At 47.5% G+C, this 18,380-nt stretch overlaps 1 protein-coding gene across 4 annotated transcripts in view; it reads right to left on the reverse strand.

The window, feature by feature from the left end:
• TACC2 (transforming acidic coiled-coil containing protein 2) overlaps positions 1 to 18,380 on the reverse strand; it is a 219,467-nt gene that overhangs the window by 18,106 nt on the left and 182,981 nt on the right. For 2 of the 4 annotated variants that reach the window (XM_032176099.2, XM_032176119.2), the window contains 5 exons: positions 12,161 to 12,222; positions 10,454 to 10,569; positions 8,930 to 9,101; positions 7,454 to 7,594; positions 6,500 to 6,589 (listed from right to left, as the gene is read on the reverse strand). In XM_032176099.2, the coding sequence (XP_032031990.1) occupies positions 6,500 to 6,589; positions 7,454 to 7,594; positions 8,930 to 9,101; positions 10,454 to 10,569; positions 12,161 to 12,222 (581 nt within the window). The remainder of the gene's footprint in view (positions 1 to 6,499; positions 6,590 to 7,453; positions 7,595 to 8,929; positions 9,102 to 10,453; positions 10,570 to 12,160; positions 12,223 to 18,380) is intronic. The other 2 variants (XM_032176105.2, XM_032176112.2) reach the window with 1 other exon arrangement.

Genomic DNA, 18,380 nt, shown 5'->3' on the forward strand with positions numbered 1-18,380 from the left:
TGCTTAGTTTTGAATAACCACAGATTTGATCACTTTTGTAAGACTGTTTACATTTCAATTTTGGGGGCATTTGTTTAGCTCTGTTTGAAAGGATGTGAGTCACACAAAGCTTAAAGCCTACTGTAGTTGTCAACCAATATCACCTTTGGCTAGGTAGAGTTTCTGGATGTAAGAGTTATGTTGGAGTTCTGTTGCCACGAAGTCTGTTACGTTAATGGGAAAATTAAAAACTGGGTCAATGACAATATCCACATTTGCTGATTAGACCCTAAACAAGTGGCGTGATCCACCACCCCAACCCACCCAACTGATGTCGGTTTGAGGCTTTATAGCCTTTTGTGGAGGACAGATACTAGCCTCCCACAGGTGAGGAGGAGTCTGTGGTTATTCTTTTTCCCTTTGCACAAAATGCTCGGCAATTTGCAACACAGTTGAAATGCGGTGTTAGCGGCATCATCGACCAGCACAGCCAGGTTGTCAGTCTACTTCTACTGCAAAAGAAACATCAAACCAACCACACTCTCAGTCCTATGCATTAACCTCGTGGCGCTGTCATGGCTGCCCAGCGAACCTCTACCCTAGTTATCAATACTAGAGTGCTCTAACAGGCAGAGTAGGCTGCTTCTTCCCTTGGGAAATTATGAGAAGAAATTGAATGGTGAAAGGCCACCACAGTGTAATAGAGAGAGGGAGATGTGGGGAAAGAATGATGAGGGCTTATCAAGGACAGCAGGTAAGATTAAAGAGCCAACAGTAACTGGGAAGTGGGAGGACCTAAAGGTACCTGTGCAGAATTTGTCTCTTCCACCACAAGAACAGGCATGCCTACCCTACGACAGCATTAGGGAAAATGAACCCTAGAAGGGAGACAGCTTACAAAACTCAAGAAGTTTAATGGATAGGACCGGAGATGACTGAGTTAGGACCAGTTAGTTAGCTGTATACATGCAAGGTGAAACTATATAGTTTCAGTTGTCCTGGAAGAGAACGTCTGTTGCCTGGGTTTCATGGCCCCTGCCTGGCCTTGTATACTTGGGATGACCCTGAAGCAGGACCCAAATGATCCACTGGCCAGAGACGGAAGTACACAGTCCCCTTCAAGCAGACCCCGGAGACTCGCTGATGTGAGAACAGGGCAGGCTCAGGCCCTCAAGAAGTCTCTGTTTTAAGGACGCTTGACCGGAATACACATTAATAGCTGTCAGCAGAGGCAGGCTGACCTCCCAGAAGCAAGGGCACCACCAAACCACAGGGCCAGAGCCTCTCACATGCAGGGGTTCATCTCCACTATTTGAAAATGGTTTTCACAGTTCTGCTTGTCATGGGGGAACTTCTCAGGAAGTAGTTGAAAAATGACACAGAGATCGAGACTCAATATTTGTCCTATGGAGAAAGTTCATAAACACACAATTCTGAAAAAAATTCTGGAACGTGTGCGTGGCTCACTCACACCTGTAATCCCAGCACTTTGGGAGGCTGACGTGGGAGGATCCCTTGAGGCCAGGAGTTTGAGAACAGCCTGGGTAACACTGTGAGACCCCATCTCTATAAAAAATTTTAATAAAAAAAAATTGGGGGCCAGTTGCAGTGGCTCACACCTGTAATCCAAACACTTTGGGAGGCTGAGGCAGGTGGATCACTTGAGGCCAGGAGTTCAAGACCAGCCTGGCCAACATGGCAAAACCCTGTCTCTACTAAAAATACAAAAATTAGCCAGGCGTGGTGGTGCATGCCTGTAATCCCAGCTACTGGGGAGGCTGAGGCACGAGAATCGCTTGAAACCCAGGAGGCGAAGGTTGCAGTGAGCTGAGATCGCGCCATTGCACTCCAGCCTGGATGACAGAGTGAGACTCTGTCTTTAAAAAAAAAAAAAGGCAAAGGATTTTAAAAGGAAAAACAAAAACTGTTCACTTTTAAAGTCAACAAATGTGTGTGTGTTTTTTTTAATGAGCAATAGAATTTCAAAACGAAAACAACATCAGTCACCATCAAACTCAGCGTGGACCTTCTGAAGATGAATAAAATAGAGAATCTCAGAGACTGGGCCGCAAGGTTTCCCAGAATGAGATTCAATTCTGACCAAAATAAGCAAGCTCCCTGCAGCGCAGGAGAAAATTGATTTAATTAAAACTAACTTTATCATACTGGGCAGAAACTAAATATGACTAATGAAGGAATTAATTATCTTTATGCTGCCTAAAATCCTTTGTAAAACAAGAAAGGGAATGAAAAAAATCAATAAAATAATGAGGTTTCTAAGAAAATGCAAACGGACACTACCACGTAGGCTGTTCACTGACCCCTTCATCCCGGCCACCTGGTGTTTTCAATAAAGGAACAGATGACTTCAGAGCCCTCTTGAATTACTGCCTGAGTATCTGCGTGTTGATGAAATTCATTGTGTACACTCTGGTTTCCCCTTACAACCAAGAATTGTTTTTAACTGAAATTAATAGCTTTGTCTGTCGCTGATATTTTAAGATCAGACATTTTTAGATTAAGCTTTGTTTCTCTCACATAACTCTCACTTGCTACTTTAGAGGGGCCAAAAAAGCCACGAGAATCACAAATCGAAATGTGAAATGGCTGTGACGCAGAAGGCATGGCCTTTGTAACCAATTTCCAACCTTCACTCCACTGAAGTCCTGCGACCTGCGAGAACCTCTGGCCACTGTCACCCACTTCAGACCTGCAGGCTGTGCCTGGGGTCCTTCCTGCTGGCAGCCGGGGGTGGCATCCTAGCCCCCTTGTCGACAGTTCCCTGCTGCCAGACATGGAGGGGAGGGGCTGGCACTGTGGCAGGATCCCTGTCCCTTGGAGCAGAGAGAGGCCAATTCTGGGGAGAGCACCTGCACATCCGAGGCTGGGAGAGCCATGCCAGAGGGGCCACGGAGGGGTGAGGCCAGGAGTCAGGATGAGCTAGGGAGATGACAGCCACCTGGACCAAGGCCACGGTGCATGGACACAGGCCTGGCGCTCAGAGGGTGTCCAGGTCATGTGCCACCACCCACGCAGGACAGTGGCCTCTGCCAGGTGCTGCCCCATCCAATTCTGACCACAGGCGGTCCCCAAGCCCAGTAGGAGCGGTGATCATGGGGAGGCACTCAGCATCAGGCCTTATGCCACTCCCACAGATGGCACCGCCGGCACCAGCCAGCCACTCTTGCCCACCGAGGCAAGACACAGCCTCCAGGCAACGGCCACAGAGGCTCCAAACGGCCAAATACACAGGCGCTCGCGAGCTGGTCCTTGTCACTCCTTTCAGGCTGTGCTTGTGGCTTTTGGGCATTACATCTCCCTCCTTTTGAACCTCGGCTCAATGTGTGTGTATGGGTGGGGGTAGTCTGTGACACAGCGATAGAGAGGGAAACACAGAGCATGGTGCCAGGCTGCTCAACGACAACACAGGCGGCCCCAACTCCTTCTCTTGCTCATGTAAGCTCCAGGCATCGGCCTCTTCTAAGCCAGGACTGAGGGACCACACCACTCAACTGCCCCGGGGGCCTCTTGCTAGGACTTGCTCCCTTCCTGAAGCTTGTTATTTGCATGGCCTTGTTCCTAAGGAACCCAGACACATCCTTCCATCTTTATATTGGGTCCCCCTAATCCAGAAAGGCCCATAGCCTGCGCCTCTTGGAGAGCCACCCCGACACAACATTCAGGTTCTGACGTGGCTGCATGTTAAATTCAGGGTTCCTGCACCACATTTCCAGTCACCTTGGTCAGGTTCACTCCCAGGAGGACATAGCCGAATTCCGTTTGACCAGAAGGATGTGGAAGGAAAGCAACGGTAAGACTGCAGCCTGACATCCCAGCCCCTAAGGATTTTTCCTCATTTCTCACATTTTCTAACTGAGATGGAGAAACCCCACTGCAGCTCCTGCAAGGCTGACTCAGCTCTCCATCAGTCTAGAGAGAAATGGAAGTCAAAGCTGCTCTAGGGAACAACCGGAAAATCACTCCCCACTCTAGCTCATGGTGATTTTCATCCATGCAATATGCTATTTTTCATTCCAAGCAATTTCATCTTTGTGCTAGCAACAGCTTAAGACCATGTTGGCAAAATGACAGAGCTGTGTCACCTACCGCTGAAATATATGGCCAGAAAAAAATTGGATACGCAGCTGCTGTTTTCTCTTCCTATGCATCAGAAGTTTCCAATGCAGCAAGGAACAATCTTTCTATATGAAAAAGAAACCCACAGGGACCAGCTTGAGGTCAGGCCCATGGACCACCCTCGGGCTCGGTAGCTACAGGAACACCATCTATTTTCCATGGGCCAACATCACCAGGTAATGCGCTTTTTAACAGAAGCAATACAAGCTACTCTGCTAGAGAAAAATATTCCCTATATACTCCAAGACAGTCACAGAATACTCCTTTGAGCATACGCCTCTGAAATAAAAGAGGTGGCTTGGGCTGCCTCTCCGACCCATACACTATGAACACACATGACTCTATTTTCTAACTCAGAATTGGGGCACATATTCTGAGAACAGCCTGTAATTGACAAAAAGTCAACTCCTGGCCATTATTTGCCAACAGTCATCTCTGGCCGCTCTCCAAAGGAGGTGGCAGGGGGACCAAGGCACTCGGCACACTCCATATCCACCCTGAGCTACTCACCAAACATGCTCAGTTCCACCTCAAACTCTGGAAAGGAATACACGGTACTTACAGTGGCCAAACTGCATGCAATTCATTCTGTCTTTAGGCCCCAAGGATGTCTAGAAATAAATCTAGTGGGGGGAAAATCCTCACTGCCTCATGCTTTCTAAAAATCCTGCTTTCATGGAAATTCAACCTAAGCTTATGGTTTGGCAACAAGAACGAGGACATCCCCAATCTGTATTGACATTCTTGTCCCTGCCCTGGGTCTCGCTGTGCCCAGCCTGTACACCCACAGTGTAAGCACCTACTGTCTCTGGGAGGGGTCTCTCTTTTGGGTATGGCCAAGGAGACCTCACTGGGGGGCCCTCAGGGCCGGAGCAGCAGCTGGAACTCCTACTCCTGTACCAAGGATGAGAGACACAGACTTCACTGCCCCCCCTGCAGATGAGCCGTTACTCTAGGCAGGCAGGCCAGGGGCTCCCATTTGTATTTTTTCAATTAAAAGATAGGGTCTCACTCTGTCACCTTGGCTGGAGTGCAATCAAGTGATCACAGCTCACTGTAACCTTGAACTCCTGGGCTCAAGTAATCCTCCCACCTCAGTCTCCCGAGTAGCTAGAACTACAGGTGTGTACCACCACACCCAGCGAGGGGCCTCTCACTTGGAGACCTGAGTTCTAGTCCCCAACAGGCTGGTGAATCATTGTCAAGTGGCTCCTTCTCCCATCTGTAAAATGGGACCCAGATCCCACTACCGAGGAGAGATGCTGGGAGCACCTGATCAGGTAACAGAAGCAAAAGGGAAGTGTCAGCTAACAACAGCAGCTTTCCTTTATCACATACCTACTATATGTCAAGCATGGTGCCACTCTCTGCACACCAGACATCTGTCGTCCTCACAGCAACCTGTACACTGGCTATTATTGGCCTCATCTCATGAACGGCAATACTAAGGCTCAGAGAGGTTCACCTACTTGTTCAAAGCCACAGAGCACAGTCTGACACACCAGGTTCATCGGGCTGTCCAACTTGGGATGGGGTGAGGGGTGGGAACCAGGCCGTCCTCAGAGACCAAGGTTTACATGGGCAGTCCAGGGGCAAACACACGTTCTGCATGTCATCAGTAACTCATTCAAATTGTTAATAAAAGTTACCCCAAACTTGGAAGCCAGGCAAAAAGATTTCTGCATGCCCTGTCAATGTCATACTCCATGCTAAAACTAGGAATTGGGAAACTCCATGGGCCAAATCGTTTTTTGTAAAAACAAACAAACAAACAAATAAATAAAAGTTTTATTGGAACAGTGCCAGACAGTACGGCCCACAAGGCTGGAAATACTTATCATCTGCACTTTACAGAAAGATTGCTTAGGCCTGGTCTAGAATATTATCAAATGTCTTGGTTTCACTTAGTATGTATTATTGATTAGGGCCTCATCTCAACAAAGTCAGATGTTAACTTGCAGAAAATAGAAAAGTTGCAAATTATGTTTGTTCAATAGAGAAGCAAATGGTATCTGCAGAAAAAAAACCCCTCAAAGGTCATGATTTTGTTTTGCTCTGCTGAATCGGTGCTAACCAGTTTTCTATCCAACTTTGCCATCTTAGGCTAGCCTTCTTTACCCTACTGACCCATACATTGGTCTCTGTATTCTCTCCCATTTAACCAGCATTACCATCCCGCGGTTTAGCATTATCGAGTTAAATGGATCTTAGCTATGTGCTCAGTGTGTATTTATGCAAGAGTGACGCTTTCAGCTTTTTGGAAATGACCCTTTGCTGGACACCGATGATGCCCGCCTGGCGGATGGTTAGCAAAGCAGCTTCTGGACCCCAGCGGCACACATGACATTCTTAGGAGGTGGCGCACACGGCAGCAAACCGGTACCTTGGCATCCTGGTGACTGCGGGAAGCCAAAGCAATCTGCCTGGCCAGCTTCAGGGCTTCTATCCGCATGATGGCAAACTCTAACTCCTCCTGCCCACAGGGAGTGTGGGCAAACCGCAGGGAAATGCATCAAGACAGACGTCAATGGTTTCCACATCCGAGAAATGAACGTGCCACGAAAATGTGTCATGACAGGCACTCGGGAAAAACACACGCTCCGCCTTTCTCTCACAATTAGCACCTCAGCAGATCATGAAATAAGCATTTAATTTCCTTTTCTAAAAATCACCCTTCTGACTGTCAGGAAGTATTGTGCAGTTGAATACGAAATGATTTTCAAAATGGGATCAAAATTTTTACCGTTCTCTTTTCTTTGATTTCTTTCCCTTTCTCTTTCTTAAGGTAAAGTTGGCCAATAGTTTCCATGAATGGAGCTGCATCTTTCAGATGGCTGTTAACAATCTCTCTAGGTTTGCTCTGAACATCCTAGTCTAGAGGATATCAAATTAAGTTGTCAAATTTAAAGCACGGAGTAGATCATTGTTTTTGGTTCCAGATGCAAGACTGAGCCCAGATGTTATCTCACTGGGAGTCTGAGATAGCCACGTATATATAAACAGCTTGGCTCAGTGGTGATCTAATATTCTTGGTTCAGTGAATAAATCACAGAAACTGCTTTGGGGGCTATCAATGCTTCTGAATAATGACTATTTGGGCCCAGTTTGTAAAATGAAATAGAAATGGTTTGTTCAATATGTAATCACACAATTTACATCACTTTGGTATCGTGGGTAAAGAACATCACACATACCATCCTTTGAGGGGAAGATATGTCACTGGGAACGTTCTCGGCAGTTCCTCATCAAATCCTGCCTTATTTCATTTGGGCCTCGGGGGTTCATTCTCTACTGAGGTTTTGACAAACTCCCAAAAGGTCACACGTGGGCTACAAACCTGAAGTTTCTGAGCGAATAGTGGGGGGTTCTTTTCTGCTAAGTCGGGCTCCAGATAGTCAAGTGCACCACAGAGAGAGGCGGGGTGAGCTAGCCTGCTGAGGAGGGCGTCAGCAGAGGCAAAGGAGCCCTCAGGAGCTGTCTGAACGCCGGCAGAGAGGAGGACACACAAGAAAAATAGAGGAGAACAGAGAGTGATATTGATTCCAAGCAAGGGCCACGCAGCCATTTGCTGGACATTTTTGCCTTGAGGCTAAAGAGAGTATCAATTAGCTGCCATTACTTGTGGTTTCATCTAGACTAATTCCCACATACTGATAACGGACATCTTGAGATTGGCAGACCCGACCCCCTCCCCAAAAGTGCAGCCTTCAGTGTCCTCCCACCCCCACGCCACCCTCACTCCCTGGTCAGTGAGTGGGAGCTAGCTAGTGGAAGGTGAAAGGCCAGTTAGCTGGTAGGTTTTCCAAACATAACATAACTCTTCAAGAAATACTTTCAAATATATATATATATAAAGTAAGGTTTTGGTAAAGGTCATTTTCTAAATCACGGAAAAATGATTTCAAATGAAAAAGTGTCTTCTGATCAGAAAGACTTCAGAATCAGAAGCCAGCTTTGTAAAAGGTGAACCATGGATGTGCGCTTCAGAGTATTAATGTGAGAGATTGATTCACATCTAGACCCTCTTTTTGCTATTGTTTTTCTAGTATCCACCCCAGCATCCAACTGCCAGACACACAGTAGGTGCTCAATAAACATTTGATGCATGAGAGAAATGGCCTACTAACACAGAACAACAAAAATAACACACTAAATCAAGGGCTTCACACCTGCTTGGGGATTGCTGGGCGGGAGGTAGAGGAAATAAAACTAAAATTCACCTAGAAGGATGGTGCATTTCAGACGTGTGGAAGACCATGACATGGGCATCGCTTACTTTGGGGAATGCACAAGGCCATGTGACACGTGTGCTGTGCAGGGACTGGGGGGTAGGTGAGACCTTCAGCTCAGCTCTGTTTGCTCTGCAAGACCCCAGCAGGGCTTGAGGAGAGGAAAAGTCCTGGTCTTTGAACAGGAGAAATTCCCATCACTAAGTCCCAGGAAAACTAACTGTTTCCCAAAAAAGGGTCCCCTGCCCTCTGCCATTAAAGACGAAGCGGCAGAGGACTGCTTAACGACTGCCCCAAAGCAACAGTCTGGTCCTAAGGGGCAAAAAATGGAAACTAAATAACCCTGAAGGCATATAAAGTACTTAAGTGGGAAATGCAAAACCACACCGGTGTGAACAGAGAACCTTCCCCTCATCCTCATGGTACGGGATCTCCCAGGTTGGCTTCTGTGGTCAGGGAGTCAGGGTGGGAACCATGGCAGGTGCCAGGTAAGTGTTGTTCTGAAGGCCTGGCCTTCTTGGTGGCAATACACAGCTGGCCCACACCTCATCCCCTGTGATCTGGGGCCCTCCGACTCCACTTACAATTTCAATCGCCTCTGAAGGGGTGCCCAAGCCCATGGCCTCCAGCTCCTTCTGGGAGGATTTCTCCGGCAACTGCAAGTGTGACTCTTGGTTAGGGGCCAGTCCTCGTGGGACAGGATGCTGGGTTTTTGCAGCAGCGTTCACAAGGGCTTCAGTCTCTTCAAAACTTGACCTGGGGGAAGCAAAGGGCATCTTTCTTTAGTCTTCTCATTGGGAAACCCATTGAAATCAACCGGGATGCCCTGACCAAGTCAGTATCACAAGGAATCCTGGACTTCCAGAGGGATATGGGCCAGGTCTCCAGTGGCCATGCAGCCATGCAGCCTCTAGGCTGGGCAGTCACCCGAGGACCGAGTGACAAGGAAGGGGCAGAAGTACAGATACCACTGGCTACAGACCCGAGCTCCAGAGTTCAGCAGACCACCAGCTGCTTGGTTGTGGACTCTGGGAAGTGATTGGGTACCGTGCCTCCATTTCCTTCTCTATAAGATGGGGACAATGGACCGCTCTGTGAAGATTAAATGAGATGCTGCATGCCTGTAAAGCACTTAATGCGGTACCTGTCACCTGGTGCCACTATTATTTTAATAACGTAACCACCATCATCATTGTTCTCACCACCCTGGGCAGCCTGCAGAGTCTCTTTTGTAACTTTGAGAAGTCAATGCAAGCACTTTCACTTCTGCTTAAAGGGGCAGGCAGACAAAAATAGGCTGGTCCAAATCTCACAACAATGCCCACACTTACTTGATCAACCATTGCACTACTCCAAACATCAGCCCTCATAAATGCAAACATGAACACCCATATCAATAATGTACATTTAGCAGGCGCTTGAGGTGTGCCAGGTACTTCAACGAGAGCTTTACGCACAGCATCTCTCTGGTAGACAGAGTGCCCTCTCCCTGTCACACAGCTGGGGGATGCTCTGGAAGACTGATAGCCTCCTTTAATCTTCATAAAATCCCTGCAAGGTCCGTTTCATTATTACTTTTACTTTACATGCAAGGAAACTGAGGCCCAGGAGAGGCAAGTACCTCACTTCAGGTCACACAACCAGGAGGGGGTACAGGTGGGATTCAAGCTTTGAATGCTGGGCCACAGTGTCCCCCTTTAGATAAATGATGGAATAAAGTGTGTGTGCACTGGGCGAGATTATAGGGGGTGGGACACACAGTCAACTGCTGAAGGATTTCACTTTAGTCCAAAGGGTAGCCAGTAACAAAACCAATGCGTTTATGTCCCTGCGGACATTCAGAGAGACTGAAGTGTGGGCTGGCCAGGCACTGTGGCTCATGCCTGTAATCCCAGCACTTTGAGGAGTCCTTGAGCCCAGGAGTTTGAAACCAGCCTGGGCATCACGGTGAGACCCTATCTCTATTTAAAAAAAAAAAAAAAAATTATGTGGCATGTCAGCTGCCTGAATCTATGCACTGAAATGAAGTCAAAATAACAGCATGAAGGTGCTCAGAGGCTTCAGAACATCCAGCGTGATGTGTAACTCTCTCATCATGAAAGTCATACCCTGAACATGGCGTCGGGGACTCTGACATGTGGACGGGAGATGACTTGACAGGACTCTCCTGAGAAGTGTCAAACATAAGGTACAAGGCCTGCTTCTTCGGGGCATCATCGTCCTGCTGCAGGGATCAAAATCACATATCAGCTTGGGTACAGTTGGCCTGAACGTGCAACTGAGACGAAAACTGGAGCACTCTTCAACAGAGAACAAATAACCCATCGAGAAAAGCCTTCATTGTTCTGGAGCCACCAGGAAGAGAGGAGGAAGTGGGGCCTGGTTAGGAGGGAGGTGGGGAGGCCAGGAGGGAAGGAGGATGCAGAGAAAGTAAAACTGAGTTCAAGTAGGAACGTGGCCGGCGGAGAAGACGCCACGGCATTGGTGATCTGGACTTTGTTCAATTCACCAACATTTACTGAGCACGTTCTCTGGGCCAGGAGCTGTGCTGGCCACTGCAGATAAACAGAGAGGTAGGGCAAGAGCCCAGACCTGGGCTGACCATAACTGAACGAGCCCAGGGCAGGGGCAGGGCCTGGAGAGCAGCTCAGCTGGACTAGAAACAGGGGCTGTAGGATGCCAAGTCCCGAAACGGAGACTGGCATCTCTCAGTGATGGGAAGACCTTGAAAGACCCCCTCCACATGCCCTGCCGGGGTCCCCAAATAAGTCCCTGCAATGGCCGGCAGGCATGCTGCTCTGCACTGCCATGGAATCTCTGGGTGGCTCTGCTGTTCCTGAACAGGGCACGCTCCTCACGAAATTCATCCGCGAGGCCTGCCAGCGCACCAGGCAGTGGGTGGTGGCACAAGAGGAAGGGGCCCCTTGTGGCTTCAATCCATTTAAATCGAAGATTCAAAACACATGACAGTTCCCCTTCAGTGGTAAAATGTCTCACCCTCAGTATTATGTATATGGCCTCAGCTACTGGGGACACATTGTGGCCACAGAGCTAAGCTCTTTAAGCAATGCACTAGGGGATGGTGACAAAGCCCACGCACTTTACTCGGGGACCTGTGATCTCACTGACGTGGAGCTTGAGTTAAGCCTGTGCATGGGGACATTCTCCCACCCAACCTTCAGGTCTAACTTACAGCAACCCGCAGTTTGGAAGCAGTAACCCCGGCATCTATGACTGATGCAAAGAAAGATAAAGAGCAACATGTCCAGGGCCGTGTAGTGCTGCAAGCAAGCCCTCCGGTGTGCCACACGTCTCCGAGAGCATCGCTGACAACAGCAAGAGGTCACCCTTGGAATAACATGCCCTAGGGCAGCAGGTATTATGCCAGGAAAGACAGTGCCCATCATAACCTCTTAAAATGAAAAACCAGGGAGAAAGGCTTATTGCCCAGAGAAAATATTCAGTTAATTAAAGCAATTTCTCAAAAACAGCTAATCGTATACCTGAAAAACCACCACCACCTTTTTTTTTTTTTTTTAAAGAAATCTCTAGCTCTTTCTCAGTCTAGGAAAGTAATTCTGCAGGACATCTAATTGTATTCTATCATTTTCTCCCCGAAAATGTCAAACGAAATGGACTGAGTACAAACCTCAACCCCCCAGCCCCAGTCCATCATCGCTGTGCACCCGGGAAGCTGTGTACACAGAGAACACTCGATTTGGAGTCTGAGCTCCCAGAGACGCTCTGCACAGGGGAGGAGGCCCCTGAAGGCAGGAAAGCGAGTCCCCTAAGTGGCCCGAGGCAGAAGAACTTACAGGTAAGGAGGAGCCAATTTTTTCCATATATTCAATTTCATAGGAGTTTCTGTAATCCAACTCTGCAAAAACAAAAACAAAAACAAACACAAAAAAAAACAAAAGGTGAGGTTAGTGCCAGAGGAAAAAAATGGGACGATCTGAGCCAGGCAGGGTGGGAGCTATCACAAGGCTCTGGGCTTTCTGACAGTGCCCACTGCCTAGAGACTTCTTATATAGCCTGAAGAAAAGGCTCAGTTCGGTTATTTTCAGACAATCGGTAAATGTCTTGCTGTGAAGGGGCTTCTGCCATTAGGGAGGCTGAGAAAGTCCTGAGGAATTCCATGGCACGACCAAGCACAGCCCGAGTGTGGCCGGACCTAAGCGCTCTGCGCTGAGTGTTCCCATGAGACAGTACGTGCATTCTGGGTGCTGGTTTCCTCTGTAACTGCCAGGTGCAACACGTGGGATGATACATCCTCATGATGTTTTCGAACTGGACCCTTACTTGTCCCTCTCTGGGTATTCAGCTCTGGCCACCCTCTGAAGTGAGGGAAGAACGATATTGTTCCTTCAGTGCTGCTGGTAAGAGAAGGTTTCTAAGTCACCTGGAGCCTTTCCCAGGGTTCTACCAGTGTCTTCAGGGCTGGTCCAAATCTATTTTCAAACTCAAAGACTAGTGAAGTCCAATGGGTGGAGAAATGACCTGTTTCAAATCGATTGGTGAAAATCCCGTACACTCAATGGAGACGGCAAACACCGCTGCCTGCCTCGAGTACCTGGAAACTAAGCAACTGAACTCCTCATCCAGCAAACGGATGGAGCACCTCCTATATGCTTCGCACTGCGCCGGGCATAGCGGATACAGTGGTGGATAAGACCAGAAAGGACTTCTGTCTTCCCAGAAGCCACAATCTAGAGCTACCAGATGCCCCTTTTCTACTTAAAAAGAAAACCAAGAGGTGAAGAGTGACCTGCTCAGAAACCCACTGTGAAAAAGCATCAGTGGCAATCCATCAAGTTTAATCTTTCAACTTTTTTTAAGATGAAAATAAAGATAAACAGCAGTTCCGGTTTAAAGCCCCTTTATTTCTGCCTATTGCTAAAGGCATCATCCAAAAAATATGAGCTTTAAAATGAGATATTTCCTGGAGGACTTTCTTAAAACCTGCAAATGGCTGAATAACCTCAACTACTTAAACATGTGGACAATCTTTCAGGAATCTCTGAATCTCCCTTGGTGAGGCAAACATATCCAAATACTCGGCATGGCCAGCTCATGAGATCAAAGACAATTTTGTGGATTAAAGGCCAGAAAGCCCTGTTGCATCCTGAATAGAGATGAGTAGAGAAAGTGTGTTCCCAACTCTCACACCAAGCCTGAATGAACCCCAGGGTCTGCCCCAACTTAAGACAGAAGCATTAATTTGTAAAGTCTTAATCTCCTCCTCACCTTAAAAATGAGAAGCAGGACAGGGCACAGTGGCTCACACCTATAATCCCAGCACTTTGGGAAGCTGAGGCTGGCAGATCATTTGAGGTCAGGAGTTCAAGACCAACCTGGCCAACCCCCTCTCTAGTAAAAATACAAAAATTAGCCAGGCACATACCTGTAGTTCCAGCTACTTGGGAGGCTAAGGCAGAAGAATCACCGGAACCCAGGAGGCACAGGTTGCAGTGAGCCAAGATCGCACCACTGCACTCCAGCCTGAGTAACAGAGCGAGACTGCCTCAAAAAAAAAAAAAAAAAAAAGAGAGAGGAGGAGGAAGGAGACAGGGATGGACAAGGTGATATTTAGGGTCTCTTCCAGATCTATCTATCACTTACTTTCCAAGTATAAAACCCCGGGACTATCATTTTACTGTTCTATTATAAGCTGTTTAAGTTGAGAAAATAATAGTGAATCAGCTGCCTCTTCTAAGGTATCATTACGATTGCTAAGGCATTACATGCCCTAAATGATGTAACAGAAATCTCTAAGCACACTCCAATACAGCACAGGGCACCCAGGACACACCAAACGAGCAACAGACCACCACAGAGTTTTTCCAGGGACCTGTGGCCCCGGGCGAGTGCCTGGCCCTGGTAACCAGCTCGCCTCACTAAAGTGTCCCACTTGGAACCTCAGCTCTTCTGGTGGCTGAATCTAGGTGAGTTTTAGGTCACGGAGCTCACTCATCTGCCTTCTCTGCTACCTGCCAAAAGGAAGTCCCTTCCCACTGTCCTGTGTCCCCATTCCTCCCTTCAGAAGGAGCAACTGATGGTGCAAAGTGGGCTTCTCTGACACCCACATTAGTGTCTGCATTTGTGAGATGCCTGGTTTCAGAAGGCCCACACTCCTCCCCGTCAATCCCAGATGAGCGGCAGACGCCTGGAGATCCTCCTTCGGAACACGCCCTACTTGTTGCAATCACAGTCATTTGGGATCCTGATTTATAATTTACAAAATGACCTGGACAGGATGTAAGAAAAATAAATACTTCCTCCTGTCATCTTGGGTGATCTCTGATACTTTGAGAAAACACCTTCCTGAACTTGGTTTTCAAAATTGCACTCATCTGCTTCAAATCCTAAGCCTCAAAGGGCAGGCATGAGGGTGAAGCCACATCCAATTTCAGCCCCACTTTCACACCATGCCACACACAGCTGGCAGGCCAGGAAGGGTGATGCCAGCATACCAAGTGGCACATCGTACTCTCAACTGGAGGAGATGGTCCTTGCTAACGTGTGTGGCTGCTCCTAGCTGAAGAGGCTCAGTTATTGTTCACGGGTCCTGTCATTTCTGAGGGCTGCTTTTGGTAATTATTTCATATGGGGGCACTGCACAGCGAGGGGCCTTCAATGCTGCTTTCATCTGTCTCTAATTGCTGGGGGCTTGCTAGGAACAGGAAAGAGCCCCATGCAGAAGCCAGAAGGATGCCACTGAGTCCAGGTCTCCGTTGCTAGGATCAGGGAAGCCAACTCGCCCGATATCTCCTTGCCTATTGACTTATCTTCCAAGTGGAGCTCAAAGTGCTTACATTTTGTAGGCTAAAATGAAATGCTTTAAGATAAAAACCCTTCGATGGGTAACACAAATGTAAAGGAGCATGATCAGATATATTCCTGCTCACGGCTAGTATTTCTGGAACTTTTAACCTAAGTGACATTATGTTAGGGAAGAAGAAAAGAGTCCAGGGAAAGAGACAGGGAGGCTGCTCCCAGCTTCCCCACTGTCACCCTTCTAAGTGTCTGCAGTGTGACAGAGATGGTGCCTGCCATTAAAGAACAGCTGAGGCTTCCAAGGAGGGCACTTTCCCCTCTGTCAGAGTGGGAAGGAGGGACTAACAGAGCTGTGTTAAAGGACACAGGGAAACTGGGTGACCACTAAAGAGTCACTGAGACTTCTGAATCTAAAACAACTGTACTCTGTCAGGGTCTCTTGGACAGCCAGGAGAAGACTCAGCTGTGTAGACCAATGGTGCCTAATCTTTTCCTCCACAAGGACCACATGGGTTAAGTTTTCTTCCACTGCATCACACTTTAAAAGCCCACACCAAAAAAGGGCATTTACTAAGCAACCATGCAAAGAAAACCATTTATAATTGTCAATGAGTTCTTCATCCGTGGAAGATGACCAGTGTCATCCTAGTGAGTTGATACAATTACAGCCCAAATATGGTATTTTAATCCCCTGGGCATCTTTCTAACCTAGTTCCATTCAGGTGTTTTGAAATATTAAAGACAACTTGAAGCGCTTCAACATTCTGCTCCTATGGACCTAGGTAGGAAAGTGTGATTAGGTCAACAGCCTCATTCTACAGACGCAGGCAGCAAGCCCGTTCCATGCTCACATAAAGAGCACAGCTGTTAAGTCAGGCAGAGCTGGCTCTCCACGGATTTGTGACAGGACACTGGGGGAGTCATTAACAGCTCCAAGCCTCTGTATCCTTGTTCTTAAAATGGGGAATTATAGAAAAGCACTCTGCAGACTGACAGGATGAAATGAAATCATGAATGTGGAAGACTCTGCACAGCTCAAAGTAAGTCCTCACCCAATGACAGGCCCTAGCTTATTACTGTTACCTACAGAATTAATATGATAGTGAATATGTATTTAAATCATAATTATTATTTCTCACCCAACATTTCCTTTTCCTGTGGTTGGTGACTTCAGTGTAAGCACCGCACGGATTCTTTCTGATGATCACATCAGCACCCCTGGGTTTGGGTCTGGTGCTGCTAGACTGCACCTCATTATATTAATGGTATTTCCTCATCCAGATGCTGGAGGGACCCTGGGTTAAGTGTTAATGAGGTGGATGCAGTGGGGCCCACACCTCTTGAAACTGCAACTGTTGTGTCTTCACATTGATGATGGATTTTTGATTGTCTAGTAGCTAAAATTATAGTCATGACTTCCCAAATCTTTCCATTTTCTAACGTAATGGGTTTAACCAAGTTTTGTTCCAAACTCATGTATTTATATATTTATTCAATTTTTACAGAAACAAACAACTGTCAAATATGTCACTCAGCTAGTAAGTTGTCTGTTTTAGTACAATGTAGAAGATGGACAAATAAATGCCTCCACTGAATGAGGTATAATACATATTAGTCCTAAAAGTACTGTTAGTATTTTTATATTTTCTAAGGAAAAAAAATGCATGTATTTGGTTCCTGATGGTAAAACTAAAGACACACACATATCAAAATCATATGTCTAGCTCAAATTGGCTTCTTTTTGTTTTCTTTCTTTTTTCTTTTTTGGAGACAAAGTCTCACTCTGTCACCCAGGCTGGAGTGCAGTGGCATGATCTCGGCTCACTGCAACCTCCACCTCCCAGGTTTCAAGCGATTCTCCTGCCTCAGCCACCCTAGTAGCTGGGATTACAGGTGCCCACCACCATGCCCGGCTGATTTTTGTATTTTTAGTAGAGATGGGGTTTCTCCATGTTGGCCAGGCTGGTCTCGAACTCCTGACCTCAAGTGATCTACCTGCCTCAGCCTCCCAAAGTGCTGGGATTACAGGTGTGAGCCACCATGCCCAGCCCCAACCTCAGGATGGTTTCTAAATGCTTTTCTCCGACATTTAGAAATTTCTTACCAAGCTCAAGAGATGGGACCCACCATAGGTGCTATCAAAATGGCCAAGTCTGATGCCTGTGCTCAAGTGTCCCTTGCTGCCTCTGGAATGTAAAGCCTCTTCCCTGCAGTGCTCCACACCTGACGCAGGTGATGTCCATTGCAAGATCAAATTGCTGAGCTGACACTACTAAGCTATTGACCTGCCTGACCTTGTATTACCATTATTTCACAAACCTGTCTTTAGCTCCATGATGTTGAGGGTGCTGTGAGGAACAAAGATGAACCTGACAAAGTTCTTGCCTTCAGGAAACATACAAGCTAGTTGGGAAGCAAGAAATGCGCACACATCATTATTACGGTGTTTCATACCCCCAGCTCAGCCCAGACCAAGCACTGAAGGCAGGCGGAGCCAGGAGCGGACTTCCGGGGAAAGGCTGGGAGGGGCTAGCACTAAGGAAAGGGTGGGAAACAGGGATGAGGTGGGGGGAGTGCAGTGCGGGTCGGGGGAAGGGTATTCCAGCAGGCGGGGTCTGCAGCAGCACCGCAGAGGCGGCTGAGTGACGGGTGTTTCGGGAAAAGGCTCCTGCCTCGGATGCAAGTGCACAGGGAAACAAGGATCCAAGGGAGGCTGAAGCCAGATCGAAGGGCCTCTGGGGTCAGGTGAGAGCAAGATGGCCACTTTTATTTTTTCTATTTTTTTTTTTTTTGAGTTGGAGTCTCACTGTCACCCAGGCTGGAGTGCAGTGGCACAATCTCAGCTCACTGCAACCTGTCTCCTGAGCTCAAGCAATCCTCTCGCCTCACCTTCCCGAGTAGCTGGGACCACAGGGACACACTACTATGCCCAGGTAATTTTTTGTACTTTTGGTAGAGACAGTGTTTTGTCATGTTGCCCAGGCTCGTCTTGAGCTCACGTGATCCGCCTGCCTCAGTCTCCCAAAGCGCTGGGATTACAGGCGTGTGCCACCCTGCCTGGCCAAGATGGTCACTTTTGGACCTCTCGAATCCCAAGCCAGAGGGCCAAACTGACGGCCAACCAAAAGGCTCTATTTTACAGAAAACAAAATGCCAAAAAGTACAAGTATACATAATTTGGATCATCTTTTCATTGTCAAATTTAGAAAGGCCATTTTGGGTAGGGAGAAGATAAGCATCCAATACTCTGAAAAACAT

The sequence above is a fragment of the Hylobates moloch genome, unplaced genomic scaffold (assembly GCF_009828535.3).
Source record: "Hylobates moloch isolate HMO894 unplaced genomic scaffold, HMol_V3 SCAFFOLD_3, whole genome shotgun sequence".
In the NCBI taxonomy this organism is placed as follows: domain Eukaryota; kingdom Metazoa; phylum Chordata; class Mammalia; order Primates; family Hylobatidae; genus Hylobates; species Hylobates moloch.